This window comes from Triticum aestivum, chromosome 4D, assembly GCF_018294505.1.
Source record: "Triticum aestivum cultivar Chinese Spring chromosome 4D, IWGSC CS RefSeq v2.1, whole genome shotgun sequence".
Lineage (NCBI taxonomy): Eukaryota > Viridiplantae > Streptophyta > Magnoliopsida > Poales > Poaceae > Triticum > Triticum aestivum.
In genome coordinates this window covers 297,506,200-297,525,122 of record NC_057805.1, presented here as the reverse complement: position 1 = coordinate 297,525,122, position 18,923 = coordinate 297,506,200, and the positions used below count along the sequence as shown (strand labels likewise).

The 18,923-nt window shown below is 45.5% G+C and overlaps 2 protein-coding genes across 9 annotated transcripts; both read left to right on the top strand.

The window, feature by feature from the left end:
* Window positions 1-1,023: 1,023 nt before the first annotated feature.
* On the top strand, window positions 1,024-14,251 carry LOC123097532 (uncharacterized). 8 transcript variants are annotated; one of them, XM_044519297.1, is made up of 7 exons: window positions 1,024-1,454; window positions 1,945-2,448; window positions 3,120-3,256; window positions 3,365-3,439; window positions 3,516-3,622; window positions 3,856-3,909; window positions 13,647-14,251. In XM_044519297.1, the coding sequence occupies exons 4-7, from the start codon at window positions 3,391-3,393 to the stop codon at window positions 13,944-13,946; spliced, it is 510 nt and encodes a 169-aa protein (XP_044375232.1). In that variant the 5' UTR covers window positions 1,024-1,454; window positions 1,945-2,448; window positions 3,120-3,256; window positions 3,365-3,390; the 3' UTR covers window positions 13,947-14,251. The 8 variants fall into 8 exon arrangements, 7 of the variants coding, with proteins under 7 accessions (XP_044375232.1, XP_044375230.1, XP_044375231.1 ...); XM_044519295.1 differs by having other exon boundaries at window positions 1,042-1,454; window positions 2,314-2,448; XM_044519296.1 differs by having other exon boundaries at window positions 1,042-1,454; window positions 2,311-2,448.
* A 1,482-nt stretch (window positions 14,252-15,733) lies between these two features.
* LOC123097531 (CBL-interacting protein kinase 10) lies at window positions 15,734-18,605 on the top strand. The gene is made up of 2 exons (XM_044519293.1): window positions 15,734-15,906; window positions 16,800-18,605. Exon 2 carries the CDS (start codon window positions 17,101-17,103, stop codon window positions 18,415-18,417), a length of 1,317 nt encoding a protein of 438 aa, XP_044375228.1. The 5' UTR covers window positions 15,734-15,906; window positions 16,800-17,100; the 3' UTR covers window positions 18,418-18,605.
* The last annotated feature ends 318 nt before the right edge of the window (window positions 18,606-18,923 follow it).

The following is an 18,923-nucleotide window of genomic DNA, read 5'->3' as shown; positions in this document are numbered from 1 at the left end:
TCTCTTGACGTCTACCACTCCATACTTGAGGCTCTTGTTGATCAAGATGCCTACACCATTTCTGTTTGCAGCCGTCCCCGTGTACCACAGCTTGAAGCCGGTATCATCCACCTCCTTCGCCTTCTGTCCTCTCCATTTGGTTTCTTGGACGCAAAGGATATCAACCCCTCTCCTCACCGCTGCATCAACTAGCTCCCGAAGCTTCCCTATCAGAGACCCTACGTTCCAGCTACCTAAGCGAATCCTCCTAGGCTCGGCTAGCTTCCTTACCCTTCGCACTCGTTGAGTCAAATGCGAAGACCCTTGCTCATTTTCCACTACATCCGGGCGCCGATGTAGCGCGCCACTAAGGATGCGATGACCCGATCCTCGCTCACTTGCCACCTATCCGGATCAAGATACGGCGCGCCACTTTGGGGGTGACGGCCCGGCCCTTGCCCATTTTCCACCACACCCGGGTTCCGATGTGGCGCGTCGCTGAGAGGGTTACGCCCCAACGAAAATCTTTTGGATTTCATCTCCATAAGAGTGGCTGAGTTTTTACGTTGGCTCGCCAAGCCTATCACAACCCTCCTCCTTTACCCGGGCTTGGGACCGGCTATGTTGAGACAACATAGGTGGAGTTTAATACATCCGTCGCGGACACCAGTGAAAAAATCTCTTCATCTTCTTTTTCTACAATATGAAATGAAATTGGCAATTACATCAATTTGAATTCAATAATACCCTAAATATATGAGTGGATACAAACACACACACACTTCCGATTAAATTATAGTTCAGAGCAGTTTATACACTGATACAAGTAGAACACGGTATTGAACATATAAACCCTCAAGAACTGCTAGGCAGGAGAAAGCCATCCACGTCGCTCCTAAATCGCTATGAACAGTATTTCTGCCACCGCCTGTAAATTTTGTGCCCTACCGAGGGCATTTTAGTCTTTTCACATGCAGGGTATAAATGGCAGCCGCTAACCCTAGCCGTCGCCCGCTCCCGCACTCTCCTCCCCCTCCTGCCTCTTCTCTTCCCCAGCTCCTCCTCCTGTCGCCGCCGCCGCCTCCCGTCCCACTCGCCTTCGCCTCCTCCTCCTCTCACCTCCTCCATCCACGGTCGGCCGTGAGAGAGCCGGCGGAAGCAGGATCCGCTCCGCCCGGAGCCCTCCCCTCCCTCTCGGTCGCCTCAGTCTCCTCCACCTCCGCCTCCACCACCCCTCCTCCCCTGCGTCCACACCAGGCTAGCACGGCCCGACCACGCGCTATGGATGAGGAGGCCCTTGCCCAGCCAACCGTCGCTTGCCTCTTCCTCTCATCTGGCTTCTTCTCAGATTAGGCGCAGGTGGTCGCCATGGGAGAGTAGGGCGTCAGGGTGGGTGGAGGAGTAACGGAGGATGCCGATGGGGGGAGGAGCAGCGAGGCTGGAGGTCATCGCGGATGGCCTCAACCAACAGGCAGGTCTGTTCACCCCTCTGCGCCATCTCCTGCTCTACCTCCACCAACGGTGGTTCTCCTTCTTCCTTTTCAGATTTGAGTACGTGTTGTCTCTTGCTATGTGATTTTTTTGGCTTTGGAGGTCCGCATGTGTGTCTATCTTCTTGTTTTGCTCCTCTCCCTTTCCTGCCCCTTTCCCCCTCTCCCGTCCAATACTTGTCCCCCTCTCTGTTTACTTAATCTTTTCAGTTCTAAAAACACTAGCATCAGGTGGACTAGCATCAATTAGTACAACGACTAGCATCAATTAGTACAGACTTTTCATTTTACGCAAATATTGTTAATGTAAATATTTTATATCTTATGACATATGCATGTGGCATTTTGATTTTGCACAGTTCAGAGTATTAGAATCAAATGGTGCTAAAAGGAATCTTCCTTTGTGGTCGTTCTGTGTCTAAGAAAGTCATAGGGAATAGGCTCAGGGTTTGATTTTTCTTTTCGGGTTTTGCAGAACAAATGCACGAATTCCTACTGCTCGTATGGCTTCATTCCTCGTCTTTCTCAGTCACTAATGACTTAAGAAATTGCTTGATGCTGGAAGCTACCGGTTTTGTGAAAAGAGTAGAGATAGAGAGAGCCGTGAATCAATAGGCATGGACAAAAAAAGAGCGAAGCTCTATGTTCTGAAATAGAGGCAGAGCAGTAGGTATAGCACCCCTCGAGATATTGCATTGATTGATTCCCACCGTATATACAACTGAACAACTAATTTTTTCTCTATACACTGAAATTGAGCTCATAAAATTTCCTTTATCATGTGCTTTTCCTGCTGCATATCATCGCACTTCTCTTCAATACATCAATGCCACTTCCATAGCAGAGTCCTCCCCAGCCTGGGCGCCGTCGATCTCTCCCCAGCTGCATAGCTTCCTCTGCTGCCGAGTCCAGCGAGGGCACCGTCGATCTCTCCCCAGCCTGGATGTGAAGGCCACTACCAGTTTTGAAGCTGGTTGAGGTGAGCTTCCGATCCATTGCTCCTTCCTGGATGCAGTCATCCATTTTCTTAATTTTGTTACTATAGAGCTAACATGTTTAGTTTACTGATGTGGTTTGGCTAACCCTTTACATATGTGTCATTGAACATAACAGAGTGCTCTTTAGAATTCTTACCTGATTTTACTAAGCTTCTCTATTTATGTCAATATGAAAGATATTAGCTGCAGTATATAGAAAGTTGGTTTGGTATTCAGTTTATTTTCTATGCTTCTTGCTTGAATTCAGTTTACAATTTTGCATTTTCAGTTTAGTTGAGAAGGAAACTTGAATGCTAATTTTCTTTGACTGGTTTAGCTAACATCTTCAAGCCTGACAATAGTTTAAATTTGTACTTTTGTTTCTCTACTTTTTTTCCTCGGCACATCATGCAAGAAGTTTAGAGAGGTGTTTTCTCGTCATTTATATTGTCATGCCATTATACCTAATTTTATTTGCCTTCCTGTACATACTAATCTTTCAAACCCTCTTCATGGTTATCATCATACATCACCTACAACTAAATCCATAAAACCGATGAAGGTTGAACACAAGACCTACATAACCTATACGATCAAACAATGTGTTCGTTTGCTCTACTAATACTAGTACATGCATATGCTTACACCAACCATTTTATATACCATTGCATAGGGGCACCTGGCACTATCTACTTTCTAAGCTCTGATGGCCATTGTAGATGGGGAAATAAAGTGAGGCTATACAGGAAGCTGCTCACAAATTTGAGGCATCTCATCGCTACAAGGATGACCTTTGCCACTCAAAGAATGGCAAGACCCTATATGCATCACGTGCAATTATATATACAATTCTTCTTAGTGTTGTTACCTTTCATTCCCAATATTTCTTTTCTCAGTGTTGTTACTTTTCATTTGCAGTATATCTCGGTCAGTTTTGCCAAATAATGGATATATTACGTGGACCTAACATAGGCAATGCCACCCAAGCAGCAAGTAAGTCGATGGCCTGGCAATGGGCAAATACAGGTTCCTAGCTCTTCCTATTCTGTTGGTGATTTGCTTCTCACAGCTCTGGTATCTTTGGATAAATGTAGTATAAGCAATTCATTTGCACCATCGCTGTTACAAGGTTGGGCTCTGACAATCGGCGGTGGTCGCGTGCGGTGGGCATTTCAGGTTTGCCTCCGCCTCCTCATCCCCCCTGCTCTTCACATCTGAGTTGGTTTTAGTTCTCAGTTTTTGAAAGGAGAAAGGAGAGACACCATCCTGCACAGTTTTTCTGTTGAGTTATTTAATTTAGATAATTGCTGCAATAACCTGACTGCCAGATTCTGTAGCATTTTCTACTCAGATAAATAAAGAGCCAGGTCACACCATTTTATTTACTTCATTGTTTGTATTATATGTAGGAGTTTTGGTGTGGATTATACATAGTTAAATCTGAATGCATATATTATTTCGAGGTAAATTTCAATCCACATACCGGTTGTTAAGAAGTATTACATGATTTTTATTTTCTCAATTGTATGGAAGTGTTAGTTCTTTCCAGGTCTTTTGGAATAAGAGTTGTGCATTTTCTTATTCATGCTATTTGGACCGAATTTGCAGAACATGTTGGGGATCGTAGCAGAAATTTAAAATTTTCTACGTGTCACCAAGATCAATCTATGGAGTCATCTAGCAACGAGAGAGAGGGGAGTGCATCTACATACCCTTGTAGATCGCGCGCGGAAGCGTTCAAGAGAACGGGGTTGATGGAGTCGTACTCGTCGTGATCCAAATCACCGATGATCCTAGCGCCGAACGGACGGCACCTCCGCGTTCAACACACGTACGGAGCGGGGACTCCTCCTCCTTCTTAATTCAGCAAGGGGGGAGAAGAAGTTGATGGAGATCCAACAGCACGACGGCGTGGTGGTGGAAGTAGCGGGATCCCGGCAGGGCTTTGCCAAGCGCAAGCAGGAGGAAGAGGTGTCACGGGAGGGAGGGAGGCGCCAGGGCTTGGGGTCCTGCTCCCATGCGCCTCCCCACTATATATAGGGGTGGAGGGGGCTGGTTTCTTGCCCTCCAAGTCCATTGGGGCGTTGGCAAAGGTGGGGGAAAGAAATCCCATCATTTCCCTTCCCCACCGATTGTTATCCCTTTTTTTAGGATCTTGATCTTATCCCTTCGGGATATGATCTTATTCCTTCTAAGGTGGGATCTTGGTGTGCCTTGACCAGGGGTGTGGGGCCTTGCCCCCACTACCCACGTTCATGTGGGTCCCCCATGCAGGTGGGCCCCACTTCCGAACCTTCTAGAACCTTCCCGGTACAATACCAAAAATCCCGAACATTTTCCGGTGGCCAAAATAGGACTTCCCATATATAAATCTTTACCTCCGGACCATTCCGGAACTCCTCGTGACGTCCGGGATCTCATCCGGGACTCCGAACAACTTTCGGTTAACCGCATACTAATATCTCTACAACTCTAGCGTCACCGAACCTTAAGTGTGTAGACCCTACGGGTTCGGGAGACATGCAGACATGACCAAGACGACTCTCCGGTCAATAACCAACAGCGGGATTTGGATACCCATGTTGGCTCCCACATGTTCCACGATGACCTCATCGGATGAACCACGATGTCGAGGATTCAATCAATCCCGTATACAATTCCCTTTGTCAATCGGTACGTTACTTGCCCGAGATTCGATCGTCGGTATCCCAATACCTTGTTCAATCTCGTTACCGGCAAGTCACTTTACTCGTACCATAACGCATGATCCCGTGGCTAACTCCTTAGTCACATTGAGCTCATTATGATGATGCATTACCGAGTGGGCCCAGAGATACCTCTCCGTCATACGGAGTGACAAATCACAGTCTCGATTCATGCCAACCCAACAGACACTTTCGGAGATACCCGTAGTGTACCTTTATAGCCATCCAGTTACGTTGTGACGTTTGGCACACCCAAAGCACCCTATGGTATCCGGGAGTTGCACAATCTCATGGTCTAAGGAAATGATACTTGACATTTGGAAAAACTCTAGCAAACGAACTACACGATCTTGTGCTATGCTTAGGATTGGGTCTTGTCCATCACATCATTCTCCTAATGATGTGATCCCGTTATCAATGACATCCAATGTCCATAGTCAGGAAACCATGACTAACTGTTGATCAACGATCTAGTCAACTAGAGGCTCACTAGGGACATGTTGTGGTCTATGTATTCACACATGTATTACGATTTCCGGATAACACAATTATAGCATGAACAATAGACAATTATCATGAACAAGGAAATATAATAATAACCATTTTATTATTGCCTCTAGGGCATATTTCCAACAGTCTCTCACTTGCACTAGAGTCAATAATCTAGTTACATTGTGATGAATCGAACACCCATAGAGTTCTGGTGTTGATCATGTTTTGCTCTAGGGAGAGGTTTAGTCAACGGATCTGCTACATTCAGGTCCGTATGTACTTTACAAATATCTATGTCTCCTGAACATTTTCACGAATGGAGTTGAAGCGATGCTTGATATGCCTGGTCTTCCTGTGAAACCTAGGCTCCTTGGCAAGGGCAATAGCTCCAGTGTTGTCACAGAAGAGAGTCATCGGGCCCGACGCATTGGGAATAACTCCTTGGTCGGTAATGAACTCCTTCACCCAGATTGCTTCTTGTGCTGCCTCTGAGGCCACCATGTATTCCGCTTCACATGTAGATCCCGCCACAACGCTTTGCTTGCAACTGCACCAGCTTACTGCCCCACTATTCAAAATATACACGTATCCGGTTTGTGACTTAGAGTCATCCAGATCTGTGTCGAAGCTAGCATCGACGTAACCCTTTACGACGAGCTCTTCGTCACCTCCATAAACGAGAAACATATCCTTAGTCCTCTTCAGGTACTTCAGGATATTCTTGACCGCTGTCCAGTGTTCCATGCCGGGATTACTTTGGTACCTTCCTACCAAACTTACGGCAAGGTTTACATCAGGTCTGGTACACAGCATGGCATACATAATAGACCCTATGGCCGAGGCATAGGGGACGACACTCGTCTTTTCTCTATCTTCTGCCGTGGTCGGGCATTGAGCCGTGCTCAATTGCACACCTTGCAATACAGGCAAGAACCCCTTCTTGGACGGATCCATATTGAACTTCTTCAATATCTTGTCAAGGTACGTACTTTGTGAAAGACCAATGAGGCGTCTTGATCTATCTCTATAGATCTTGATGCCTAATATATAAGCAGCTTCTCCAAGGTCCTTCATTGAAAAACACTTGTTCAAGTAGGCCTTTATGCTTCCCAAGAATTCTATATCATTTCCCATCAACAGTATGTCATCCACATATAATATGAGAAATGCTACAGAGCTCCCACTCACTTTCTTGTAAACACAGGCTTCTCCATAAGTCTGTGTAAACCCAAACGCTTTGATCATCTCATCAAATCGAATGTTCCAACTCCGAGATGCTTGCACCAGCCCATAGATGGAGCGCTGGAGCTTGCATACCTTGTTAGTATTCTTAGGATCGACAAAACCTTCCGGCTGGATCATATACAATTCTTCCTTAAGAAAGCCGTTAAGGAATGCCGTTTTGACGTCCATTTGCCATATCTCATAATCATAGTATGCGGCAATTGCTAACATGATTCGGACGGACTTCAGCTTCGCTACGGGTGAGAAAGTCTCATCGTAGTCAACCCCTTGAACTTGTCGATAACCCTTAGCGACAAGTCGAGCTTTATAGATGGTAACATTACCATCCGCGTCCGTCTTCTTCTTAAAGATCCATTTGTTTTCTATTGCTCGCCGATCATCGGGCAAGTCTGTCAAAGTCCACACTTTGTTTTCATACATGGATCCTATCTCGGATTGCATGGCTTCAAGCCATTTGTTGGATTCTGGGCCCGCCATTGCTTCTTCATAGTTCGAAGGTTCACCGTTGTCTAGCAACATGATTTCTAGGACAGGGTTGCCATACCACTCTGGTGTGGAACGTGTCCTCGTGGACCTACAAAGTTCAGTAGTAACTTGATCCGAAGTACCTTGATCATCATTATTAGCTTCCTCTCTAGTCAGTGCAGGCACCACAGGAACATCTTCCTGAGCTGCGCTACTTTCCGGTTCAAGAGGTAGTACTTCATCAAGTTCCACTTTCCTCCCACTTACTTCTTTCGAGAGAAACTCTTTCTCCAGAAAGTACCCGTTCTTGGCAACAATGATCTTGCCTTCGGATCTGAGGTAGAAGGTATACCCAATGGTTTCCTTAGGGTATCCTATGAAGACGCATTTTTCCGACTTGGGTTCGAGCTTTTCAGGTTGAAGTTTCTTGACATAAGCATCGCATCCCCAAACTTTTAGAAACGACAGCTTAGGTTTCTTCCCAAACCATAATTCATACGGTGTCGTCTCAACGGATTTCGACGGAGCCCTATTTAAAGTGAATGCGGCAGTCTCTAAAGCATAGCCCCAAAATGAGAGCGGTAGATCGGTAAGAGACATCATAGATCACACCATATCCAATAGAGTGCGATTACGATGTTCGGACACACCATTTCGCTGAGGTGTTCCAGGCGGCGTGAGTTGTGAAACTATTCCACATTTCCTTAAGTGTGCCAAATTCGTGACTCAAATATTCCCCTCCACGATCTGATCGTAAGAACTTTATTTTCCTGTCACGTTGATTCTCAACCTCACTCTGAAATTCCCTGAACTTTTCAAAGGTCTCAGACTTGTGTTTCATTAGGTAGACATACCCATATCTACTCAAGTCATCAGTGAGAGTGAGAACATAACGATAGCCACCGCGAGCCTCAACACTCATTGGACCGCACACATCAGTATGTATGATTTCCAATAAGTTGGTTGCTCGCTCCATTGTTCCGGAGAACGGAGTCTTGGTCATCTTACCCATGAGGCATGGTTCGCACGTGTCAAATGATTCATAATCAAGAGACTCCAAAAGTCCATCAGCATGGAGCTTCTTCATGCGTTTGACACCAATGTGACCAAGACGGCAGTGCCACAAGTATGTGGGACTATCATTATCAACCTTACATCTTTTGGTATTCACACTATGAATATGTGTAACACTACGTTCGAGATTCATTAAGAATAAACCATTAACCAGCGGGGCATGACCATAAAACATATCTCTCATATAAATAGAACAACCATTATTCTCGGATTTAAATGAGTAGCCATCTCGAATTAAACGAGATCCTGATACAATGTTCATGCTCAAAGTTGGCACTAAATAACAATTATTGAGGTTTAAAACTAATCCCATAGGTAAATGTAGAGGTAGCGTGCCGACGGCGATCACATCGACCTTGGAACCATTCCCGACGCGCATCGTCACCTCGTCCTTTGCCAGTCTCCGTTTATTCCGCAGCTCCTGCTTTGAGTTACAAATATGAGCAACCGCACCGGTATCAAATACCCAGGAGCTACTACGAGTGCTGGTAAGGTACACATCAATAACATGTATATCACATATACCTTTGGTGTTGCCGGCCTTCTTGTCCGCTAAGTACCTGGGGCAGTTCCGCTTCCAGTGACCACTTCCCTTGCAATAAAAGCACTCAGTCTCAGGCTTGGGTCCATTCTTTGGCTTTTTCCCGGCAACTGGCTTACCGGGCGCGGCAACTCCCTTGCCATCCTTCTTGAAGTTCTTCTTACCCTTGCCTTTCTTGAACTTAGTGGTTTTATTCACCATCAACACTTGATGTTCCTTTTTGATCTCCACCTCCGCTGATTTCAGCATTGAATATACCTCAGGAATGGTCTTTTCCATCCCCTGCATATTGAAGTTCATCACAAAGCTCTTGTAGCTCGATGGAAGCGACTGAAGGATTCTGTCAATGACCGCGTCATCCGGGAGATTAACTCCCAGCTGAGTCAAGCGGTTGTGTAACCCAGACATTTTGAGTATGTGCTCACTGACATAACTATTTTTCTCCATCTTACAACTGAAGAACTTGTCGGAGACTTCATATCTCTCGACCCGGGCATGAGCTTGGAAAACCATTTTCAGCTCTTCGAACATCTCATATGCTCCGTGTTGCTCAAAATGCTTTTGGAGCCCCGATTCTAAGCTGTAAAGCATGCCGCACTAAATGAGGGAGTAATCATCAGCATGCCGATGCCAAGCGTTCATAACGTCTTGGTTCTCTGGGATGGGTGCGTCACCTAGCGGTGCTTCTAGGACATAATCTTTCTTGGCAGCTATGAGGATGATCCTCAGGTTCCGGACCCAGTCCGTATAATTGCTGCCATCATCTTTCAGCTTGGTTTTCTCTAGGAACGCGTTGAAGTTGAGGGCAACATTAGCGTGGGCCATTTGATCTACAAGACATATTGTAAAGATTTTAGACTAAGTTCATGATAATTAAGTTCATCTAATCAAATTATTCAATGAACTCCCACTCAGATAGACATCCCTCTAGTCATCTAAGTGAAACATGATTCGAGTCAACTAGGCCGTGTCCGATCATCACGTGAGACGGACTAGTCAACATCGGTGAACATCTTCATGTTGATCGTATCTTCTATACGACTCATGCTCGACCTTTCGGTCTTCCGTGTTCCGAGGCCATGTCTGTACATGCTAGGCTCGTCAAGTCAACCTAAGTGTATTGCGTGTGTAAACCTGGCTTACACCCGTTGTATTCGAACGTTAGAATCTATCACACCCGATCATCACGTGGTGCTTCGAAACAACGAACCTTCGCAACGGTGCACAGTTAGGGGGAACACTTTCTTGAAATTATTGTAAGGGATCATCTTATTTAAGCTACCGTCGTTCTAAGCAAATAAGATGTAAAATATGATAAACATCACATGCAATCAAATAGTGACATGATATGGCCAGTATCATATTGCTCCTTTGATCTCCATCTTCGGGGCGCCATGATCATATTCGTCACCGGCATGACACCATGATCTCCATCATCATGTCTTCATGAAGTTGTCACGCCAACGATTACTTCTACTTCTATGGCTAACGTGTTTAGCAATAAAGTAAAGTAATTTACATGGCGTTATTCAATGACACGCAGGTCATACAAAAAATAAAGACAACTCCTATGGCTCCTGCCGGTTGTCATACTCATCGACATGCAAGTCGTGATTCCTATTACAAGAACATGATCAATCTCATACATCACATATATTTCATTCATCACATCCTTTTGGCCATATCACATCACAAGGCATATGCTGCAAAAACAAGTTAGACGTCCTCTAATTGTTGTTGCATGTTTTTACGTGGCTTCTATAGGTTTCTAGCAAGAACGTTTCTTACCTACGTAAAACCACAACGTGATATGCCAACTTCTATTTACCCTTCATAAGGACCCTTTTCATCGAATCCGATTCGACTAAAGTGGAGAGACAGGCACCCGCTAGCTACCTTATGCAACTAGTGCATGTCAGTCGGTGGAACCTGTCTCACGTAAGCGTACGTGTAAGGTCGGTCCGGGCCGCTTCATCCCACGATGCCGCCGAAACAAGATAAGACTAGTAGTGGCAAGAAAATTGACAACATCTACGCCCACAACAAGTTTGTGTTCTACTCGTGCATAGAAACTACACATAGACCTAGCTCATGATGCCACTGTTGGGGATCGTAGCAGAAATTTAAAATTTTCTATGTATCACCAAGATCAATCTATGGAGTCATCTAGCAACGAGAGAGAGGGGAGTGCATCTACATACCCTTGTAGATCGCGCGCGGAAGCATTCAAGAGAACAGGGTTGATGGAGTCGTACTCGTCGTGATCCAAATCACCGATGATCCTAGCGCCGAACGGACGGCACCTCCGCGTTCAACACATGTACGGAGCGGGGACGTCTCCTCCTTCTTGATCCAGCAAGGGGGGAGGAGAAGTGGATGGAGATCCAGCAGCACGTCGGCGTGGTGGTGGAAGTAGCGGGATCCCGGCAGGGCTTTGCCAAGCGCAAGCGGGAGGAAGAGGTGTCACGGGAGGGAGGGAGGTGCCAGGGCTTGGGGTCCTGCTCCCATGCGCCTCCCCACTATATATAGGGGTGGAGGGGGCTGGTTTCTTGCCCTCCAAGTCCATTGGGGCGTTGGCAAAGGTGGGGGAAAGAAATCCCATCATTTCCCTTCCCCACTGATTGTTATCCCCCTTTTTTTGGGATCTTGATCTTATCGCTTCGGGATATGATCTTATTCCTTCTAAGGTGGGATCTTGGTGCGCCTTGACCAGGGGTGTGGGGCCTTGCCCCCACTACCCACGTTCATGTGGGTCCCCCATGCAGGTGGGCCCCACTTCCGAACCTTCTAGAACCTTCCCGGTACAATACCAAAAATCCCGAACATTTTCCGGTGGCCAAAATAGGACTTCCCATATATAAATCTTTACCTCCGGACCATTCCGGAACTCCTCGTGACGTCCGGGATCTCATCCGGGACTCCGAACAACTTTCGGTTAACCGCATACTAATATCTCTACAACTCTAGCGTCACCGAACCTTAAGTGTGTAGACTCTACGGGTTCGGGAGACATGCAGACATGACCGAGACGACTCTCCGGTCAATAACCAACAGCGGGATCTGGATACCCATGTTGGCTCCCACATGTTCCACGATGATCTCATCGGATGAACCACGATGTCGAGGATTCAATCAATCCCGTATACAATTCCCTTTGTCAATCGGTACGTTACTTGCCCGAGATTCGATCGTCGGTATCCCAATACCTTGTTCAATCTCGTTATCGGCAAGTCACTTTACTCGTACCGTAATGCATGATCCCGTGACCAAACACTTGGTCACATTGAGCTCATTATGATGATGCATTACCGAGTGGGCCCAGAGATACCTCTCCGTCATACGGAGTGACAAATCACAGTCTCGATTCGTGCCAACCCAACAGACACTTTCGGAGATACCCGTAGTGCACCTTTATAGCCACCCAGTTACGTTGTGACGTTTGGCACACCCAAAGCACCCTATGGTATCCGGCAGTTGCACAATCTCATGGTCTAAGGAAATGATACTTGACATTTGGAAAAACTCTAGCAAACGAACTACACGATCTTGTGCTATGCTTAGGATTGGGTCTTGTCCATCACATCATTCTCCTAATGATGTGATCCCGTTATCAATGACATCCAATGTCCATAGTCAGGAAACCATGACTATCTGTTGATCAACGAGCTAGTCAACTAGAGGCTCACTAGGGACATATTGTGGTCTATGTATTCACACATGTATTACGATTTCCGGATAACATAATTATAGCATGAACAATAGACAATTATCATGAACAAGGAAATATAATAATAACCATTTTATTACTGCCTCTAGGGCATATTTCCAACAGAACCGTTAAAGTCACAGCTAGGATTTTGACCTGGTTATCTGGTTTTGGCTTATAGCACAGCATGGCAGTAGTGTAGAAAAGATCTAAACAGATTCTGAATTAACCCAACTAGACATGGAAACCAAGAACGACCTATCGGCTGGGTCCAGTTCCTCATCTTTGTCTCCGAGCAAAATGATCATCTGGTGACGAACACCTACTCCTTCTCTTCTCTGTATGTGCTCCTCCCTAAAGGAGATCCGGATTCTGTTTCTATTAGCAGCAGATATGTTGATTTGCTACTACCTGAAAAAGTTGTCAATGACACAATAATGTTGAATCTTTCTTTGCTATCTGCATAATCATCTATTATTTTATAGCCTTAGTTGTTAAATGGTGATGTCCAATTACACTTTTTGTGCTGCCACAATTGCTATTGTAATATTTGTAGATTGGATCACCTGCTTTGTTATATGCAGATGCATATGCAGTTATGTATTTATGTTTTCTTAAGTTGTATATACATGGCCTATAAATGATATAGTTGTATATACATGGTTGTATATACAGTACAAGGAGCACTTTGAATCATGGTTGTATATACAATACAGGGAGCAACTTTAATCATGATGCATATGGCCTCATTTTAATTGAATTATGAAGAAGTTTTGCTCTGTTTTGTGTATTGTAATCTGGGGTTTATCTATGTGCTATACAATTAGTGGGAATTGCTTTTTTCCTTTAATATTGAAAGCTAGAGAACTGGAGGTAGAGTAATAAAAGCTGCTTCCTTGGAGAGGTTTTTGTGCAGAGTGGTGCATGCATAATATTATCCTCATTATGTTCTCTTTGCATGTTCTATTGTAGGAAGCGGATGCTATCAAGATCATGCCAAAGGCAGAGCATGCCAAAGGGCGATGCTCATTCCCGTTCTTAGTGAGATGGGTTTACTTGATGCAAAGTATGAGCATTGTAGACTCTAGCGAGCTGCTGAAGGTCGACGAGGAGGGCGCCGCCACCACCGTCATCCTGGTCCACATCCACGCGCTGCTCGGCGTCACCAGGTCACCGGCACAATCCTCACGCCCAGGTCGTTCAACATTTTCTTCCGCTTTTGGTGCGTCACATTTAGTCTTTCTTTCCCATTTTACCGTGTTTGCATGGTAAGATGTTTGGTTGGATTTGAAGGTTCGTAGCCTTGGCTCCAAAGCTTCAAGCTCTTATAGAAATTAGAACTGAGGGCCTTTTAAAATGAGTCTTGCATAATAGTGTTTTTCAGCGGGATGCAGAATTTTTGTTTGTCTGATCGGCTATCCTTGGTGCTGATTTACGTACTGATTTCATCATCATATGACTACAATAAAGAAGCTGTGTGTATAAATATTACTAACTGCTGATACTTTGCATCTGTGATTTCAATTCTGTTGGCCCTCCTTAAGATTGCTTGGGAATGTGAGGCTTAAAAGTTTCAACCCTGTGCAGTGTGCTTCTCGGGTGTGGATTTGTGTCTGACTAATTAACGGTTCTGTTTATACGGATATTTCCTTGAACATTATATGGGTATTGTATCACTTGTATTTATAGTAAGTGGATTTTTTTCTTCATATATTTTAATATGTGCCCGAATAATATTAATGTACACTCTTTTAATACATGGTTTACTCTTGGCCTTTGCGTCATTGGCGCAACTGGTCATCTAGTATAAGTAGAAGGCATAAGGGGGAAACAGGGAAAGCATCAAAGAAAATTACAAGTACAAGCTGCGGCAGACGGCAGTGAAGCAGCACACGCGTGTGAACGACGAGCAGGTCCGGGAGGCAAGGGGGGCAATGGGTGGGCCGGGAGCGGAGGCGCGTAGCCACGGTGGACGGCGGCGCGGGCGTTGGAGTCCCTCCTGGAGAAGTGGAGATCGATCTTGCCGTCCTGCGTCCGTGCGACTGGCGGCGGCTGCGCGAGAGTTTCATGTTATTTTTTTACCAACAGCGATGAGTCTCTTGTGCCTCGTGCGTGCTAGATCGTGGGGGTGGAGTTTTTCCTCCTGCGTGCGACAGCCCATCAAAGCTTTGGGCCTTCTTCTTTTCGCTGGGCTGCAACCCGGGCCTGCAGAAAAACTTACTTGATTACAGTCTATTAATCTCTCCACGCCCCGGGCCTGGGCCCTGGATGCCCGGGGCCCAGCTCCGCCCCTGCCCATCGCCACCGCGCAGCAGGGGCGCTCCCCTGATTGCCGCCCCCGGCCTCCACGTGAGACGCCGCCTCCGTCTCACCGGATCTGCCGCAGCCACCACCCGTCCTGGATCATGCAGGGCCCGCCGCCACCGCGGCCCTTGCCAGCGGCAACGGCGGCTGGGGATGGAGGAGAGGGGAGGGGTTGGCGGCGCGGGATTGGGGTCCCCTGGCGCCGCCTGAGGGGAGGCAACGCGAGGGGGAGGGGCTGACGTGATCGACTTGATCGGCGGTAGTTGGTAGAGGAAAAATAATACTACAAGGATTTACATGTAAAAGAACTATATAATTTGCACGCTATCAATATCAAAATATCAACTGAATATATTTGTTTCGAAATGGAAAATTCATCCGATACAATCAAAATTTAGAATATGGAGTGGAACAACTCAGAGCCTATTTCCCAGCACAAATGTTTGTATGAAAAATTTGAGAGCCTGTGGAAAACCGGAGCCTCGCAATCGCCTAGTGGCGAGGTCGATCATCACATCGGGGCTCGAGGAAGCGTCCAATATAGAGCCAGTGCAAATCCTTGTTCTTTCCATTTCGAATGAGACTTGTGATGCAAGGCGACTAAAAAAGTATTTTTGACCCGCTAAGAACAGAAAACAATACGAGTAATAAATATTGACGAACTAGCCCCTGCTGGGACCCTTGTTCAGCGGGTGCAAAATCGGTACCCTTTCGGGAATCGGAGAAAGATCCCACCGTGGAGCGCCTATAAATACCTCCTAGCGTGGTGTTTGCGCATCCAATACTATTTCTTCCTCCCCACTCTCCCACTACCGCCGCTCACCTTCGATTCTTCTCAGAACCTTCCTGCAAGACTTTGTTTCTTGGCTTTTCTACCGGCGCGGTTCTAATCTCCTCTGCGTCTAGAATTCCAAATCGTCTGGATCAAGTATGTTTCTAACTTTCTATCTCATAATATGTTTACCTTTTAGATATGCTTTATGATTTTAATCTGGGTTTACGATTTTGGTATGTTCCAATCTCTCTAAGAGGTTAGGAGCAGCAAGGATTTGAAACTTTGACGTGAATCTTGTAGAAACCTCAGCGTTTTACACGCAGCTAATTGCATCTTTCCTTGGCTCTCCGTGCCCATAATACTAGTGATTACACAATCGCGGAAGTACTCTTTAGAATTCCGTTGATTCAGATCTGTTTTTTCGTAGATATGCATGCATGCCTTGGATGATCATTATTTGGGAGTTGGGACTAACTTTGTCTGTTGTTCCACTAAATATCTGAACGATTTGTTTGGTCGGTACTGTACAAATTGTTGAGTTTTTTTGTCTGCGAGCTTTTGGAGCTTTTCAGATATTTTTCTGTTTGTCTGCAGTTGTACATACTAGATGCATGAACGGGACTCAGTAACAAGATCATTTTCTTTTGCCGTATGTTCTAGAACAAATAATTTTCTCTTCTACAACAAGGATGTTGTTTTCACGGATCATGTTCCATGTCATGCAGCTCTCTCTGCCTTGATATCTTTGTTTAAGGCAAAGAGAAACACACACATCTTGATAGTTCAGACCAAAAGATGAAAATAATCATAGTTCATAAGAAATCTTATCTATGCAACAAGATTGCTAGTGCTTGCCCTTATTTTTCTTTTCTTTTTCTTTAAGAGGCAAGAATTTGCTTTCTGGATTCTTCTGGAAAGTAATAAATACCATTCATATGCGTAAAAACTGGAAAGTTTGCCTCGTTCAAGTGTTTTTATTTATTAAAAAATATTCTAAGCTATTTAGTAGTTACGTACCTAATCATTCGTGTGTTTCCTCCTTGCAGTATTAGTCTTTCAGTGCGAAGGAAAATATCTCCTCCACAGGAATGCCGGAAGATGTGCTTGTGTGGTAGAGGACTACCTTGGTTGGGAACTGACAGTCTAGCTTTTGAAGACACTGAAATACAAGAGTTGCTCCATGGGCATACGCAGGATGCTCCATGGACCACCTACCATCTTGGTGGAGATGGTTGAAACGAATTGATCATCTGCAGGTGTTGTCCACATCATTGAGTGCCCCTGATCAGTTCTGACCACCTCAACTTACAACATCACTGCCTTTTGTGTACATAAGAACTGGCCAAGATGGTAGAGAAGAAGGGAAATATCTTGATGGAGAGATATGAGATGGGAAGACTGCTGGGGCAAGGGAGCTTTGCTAAAGTTTACTATGGTCGTAGTCTCAAGACTTCACAGAGCGTTGCCATCAAGGTGATCGACAAAGAGAAGATCTTCAAGTGTGGGCTTATGGATCAAGTAAGGCGAGAGATATCTGTAATGAAGTTGGTGAAACATCCAAACATTGTCCAATTGTATGAGGTGATGGCCACCAAAACCAAGATATTTTTTGTGCTAGAGTATGTGAAGGGGGGCGAGCTGTTCAACAAGGTTCAACGAGGAAGGCTGAAAGAAGATGTTGCTCGCAAGTACTTCCAACAGCTCAATAGTGCGGTTGACTTCTGTCACAGCCGAGGCGTCTATCACCGTGACCTGAAGCCTGAAAATCTTCTTCTTGATGAGAACCGCAATTTAAAGATCTCTGACTTTGGTCTGAGTGCACTTGCAGAATGCAAGAGACAAGATGGGCTGATTCACACAACTTGTGGTACCCCTGCATATGTTGCTCCGGAACTGATTAGTAAGAAAGGATATGATGGTGCAAAAGCTGACATCTGGGCTTGTGGAGTCATCTTGTATGTATTGTTGGCTGGTTATCTCCCTTTTCAGGACAAGAATTTGATGGACATGTATAAGAAGATTTACAAAGCAGAACTCAAATGGCCAAGCTGGTTTTCTTCAGATGCCCGGAGGCTTCTGAGGCGTATTCTTGATCCGAACCCCGGTACACGGATCTCCTTTTCAGAGATCTTGGACAATTCTTGGTTCCGGACAGGCCTTGACAAGGGACTGATTAGCTATAACACACCAACGGAGGGCATTGTTGCTGTTGACATGGATCCGACTTGTGATCCATTCAGTAGCTGTACAACCGAGACAATACAAGAAGCAACAGAGCTCACTAACTTGAATGCTTTTGACATCATTTCTCTTTCTTCTGGGTTTGATCTCTCTGGCATGTTTGAGGATAAGTCCAACAAAGAGTCCAAATTCACATCTACCAACACAGCTGCAACAATCATCACAAAGCTTGAAGATATTGCAAAGCGCTTGCGGCTAAGACTCATGAAGAGAGACGGTGGGTTGTTGAAGATGCAGAGCTTGCAACCGGGAAGGAAAGGCGTAATGTCCATAGATACCGAGATATTTCAGATTGCACCAAATTTTCATCTGGTGGAAATCAGGAAGACCAATGGTGATACTCTCGAGTATCAGAAGGTTAAACATGATATGAGACCGGCTTTGAAAGACATTGTTTGGGCTTGGCAAGGTGAGCAGCCCTAGTAATAGTGTGACTACTAAGTAAGCGTAGAAGTTGCAAGAATGTGCAATGTTTACATGTTGGAATCAATAATGCACTTGTCTAATTTTTGTAGGTAGTTTAGTGTGTTCACTGTCATGTTTTTATTATGAAATGCTACTTCTGTATTGACCGTTATTCAATTGAAAACATGACTATTTTAACTTTGGTACTTGTTACTACTATGGATTGGAGAGGAATTTGCATCATTGGTGGGTTCTTTTTTCTCAGGAATGGCTAGAAATCAGTCAGCTGAGTTTTTCATCTCTGGGCAGTCGATTTTCCAGCCGTTGGATGCGAAATCAAAGGCCTGCAGTTCATCTTTAGCCTCCGCCCCCTTGAGCCGCCAGCCACCACCGACCGAACCGCCGGCCACCGCCGCCCGCGGCTGGCGGCGCTCCGGCGCCGCCTCGCCGCCCCACCCTCCCTGAAACCACTCCTCACCGCCGGTCCGCCGCCGCCCCGACCATCCCTCTAGCCCCCCGTTCCC

What these genes read in the sequence shown, in the direction of transcription:
- LOC123097531 (XM_044519293.1), top strand. Translation starts at nt 17,101, where the DNA reads ATGGTAGAGAAGAAGGGAAATATCTTGATGGAGAGATATGAGATGGGA.
- LOC123097532 (XM_044519297.1), top strand. Translation starts at nt 3,391, where the DNA reads ATGGATATATTACGTGGACCTAACATAGGCAATGCCACCCAAGCAGCA. An exon ending in CAATGCCACCCAAGCAGCAA is followed by an intron (nt 3,440 to 3,515) that starts GTAAGTCGATGG and finishes TGCTTCTCACAG; the next exon opens with CTCTGGTATCTTTGGATAAA. An exon ending in AATGCATATATTATTTCGAG is followed by an intron (nt 3,910 to 13,646) that starts GTAAATTTCAAT and finishes GTTCTATTGTAG; the next exon opens with GAAGCGGATGCTATCAAGAT.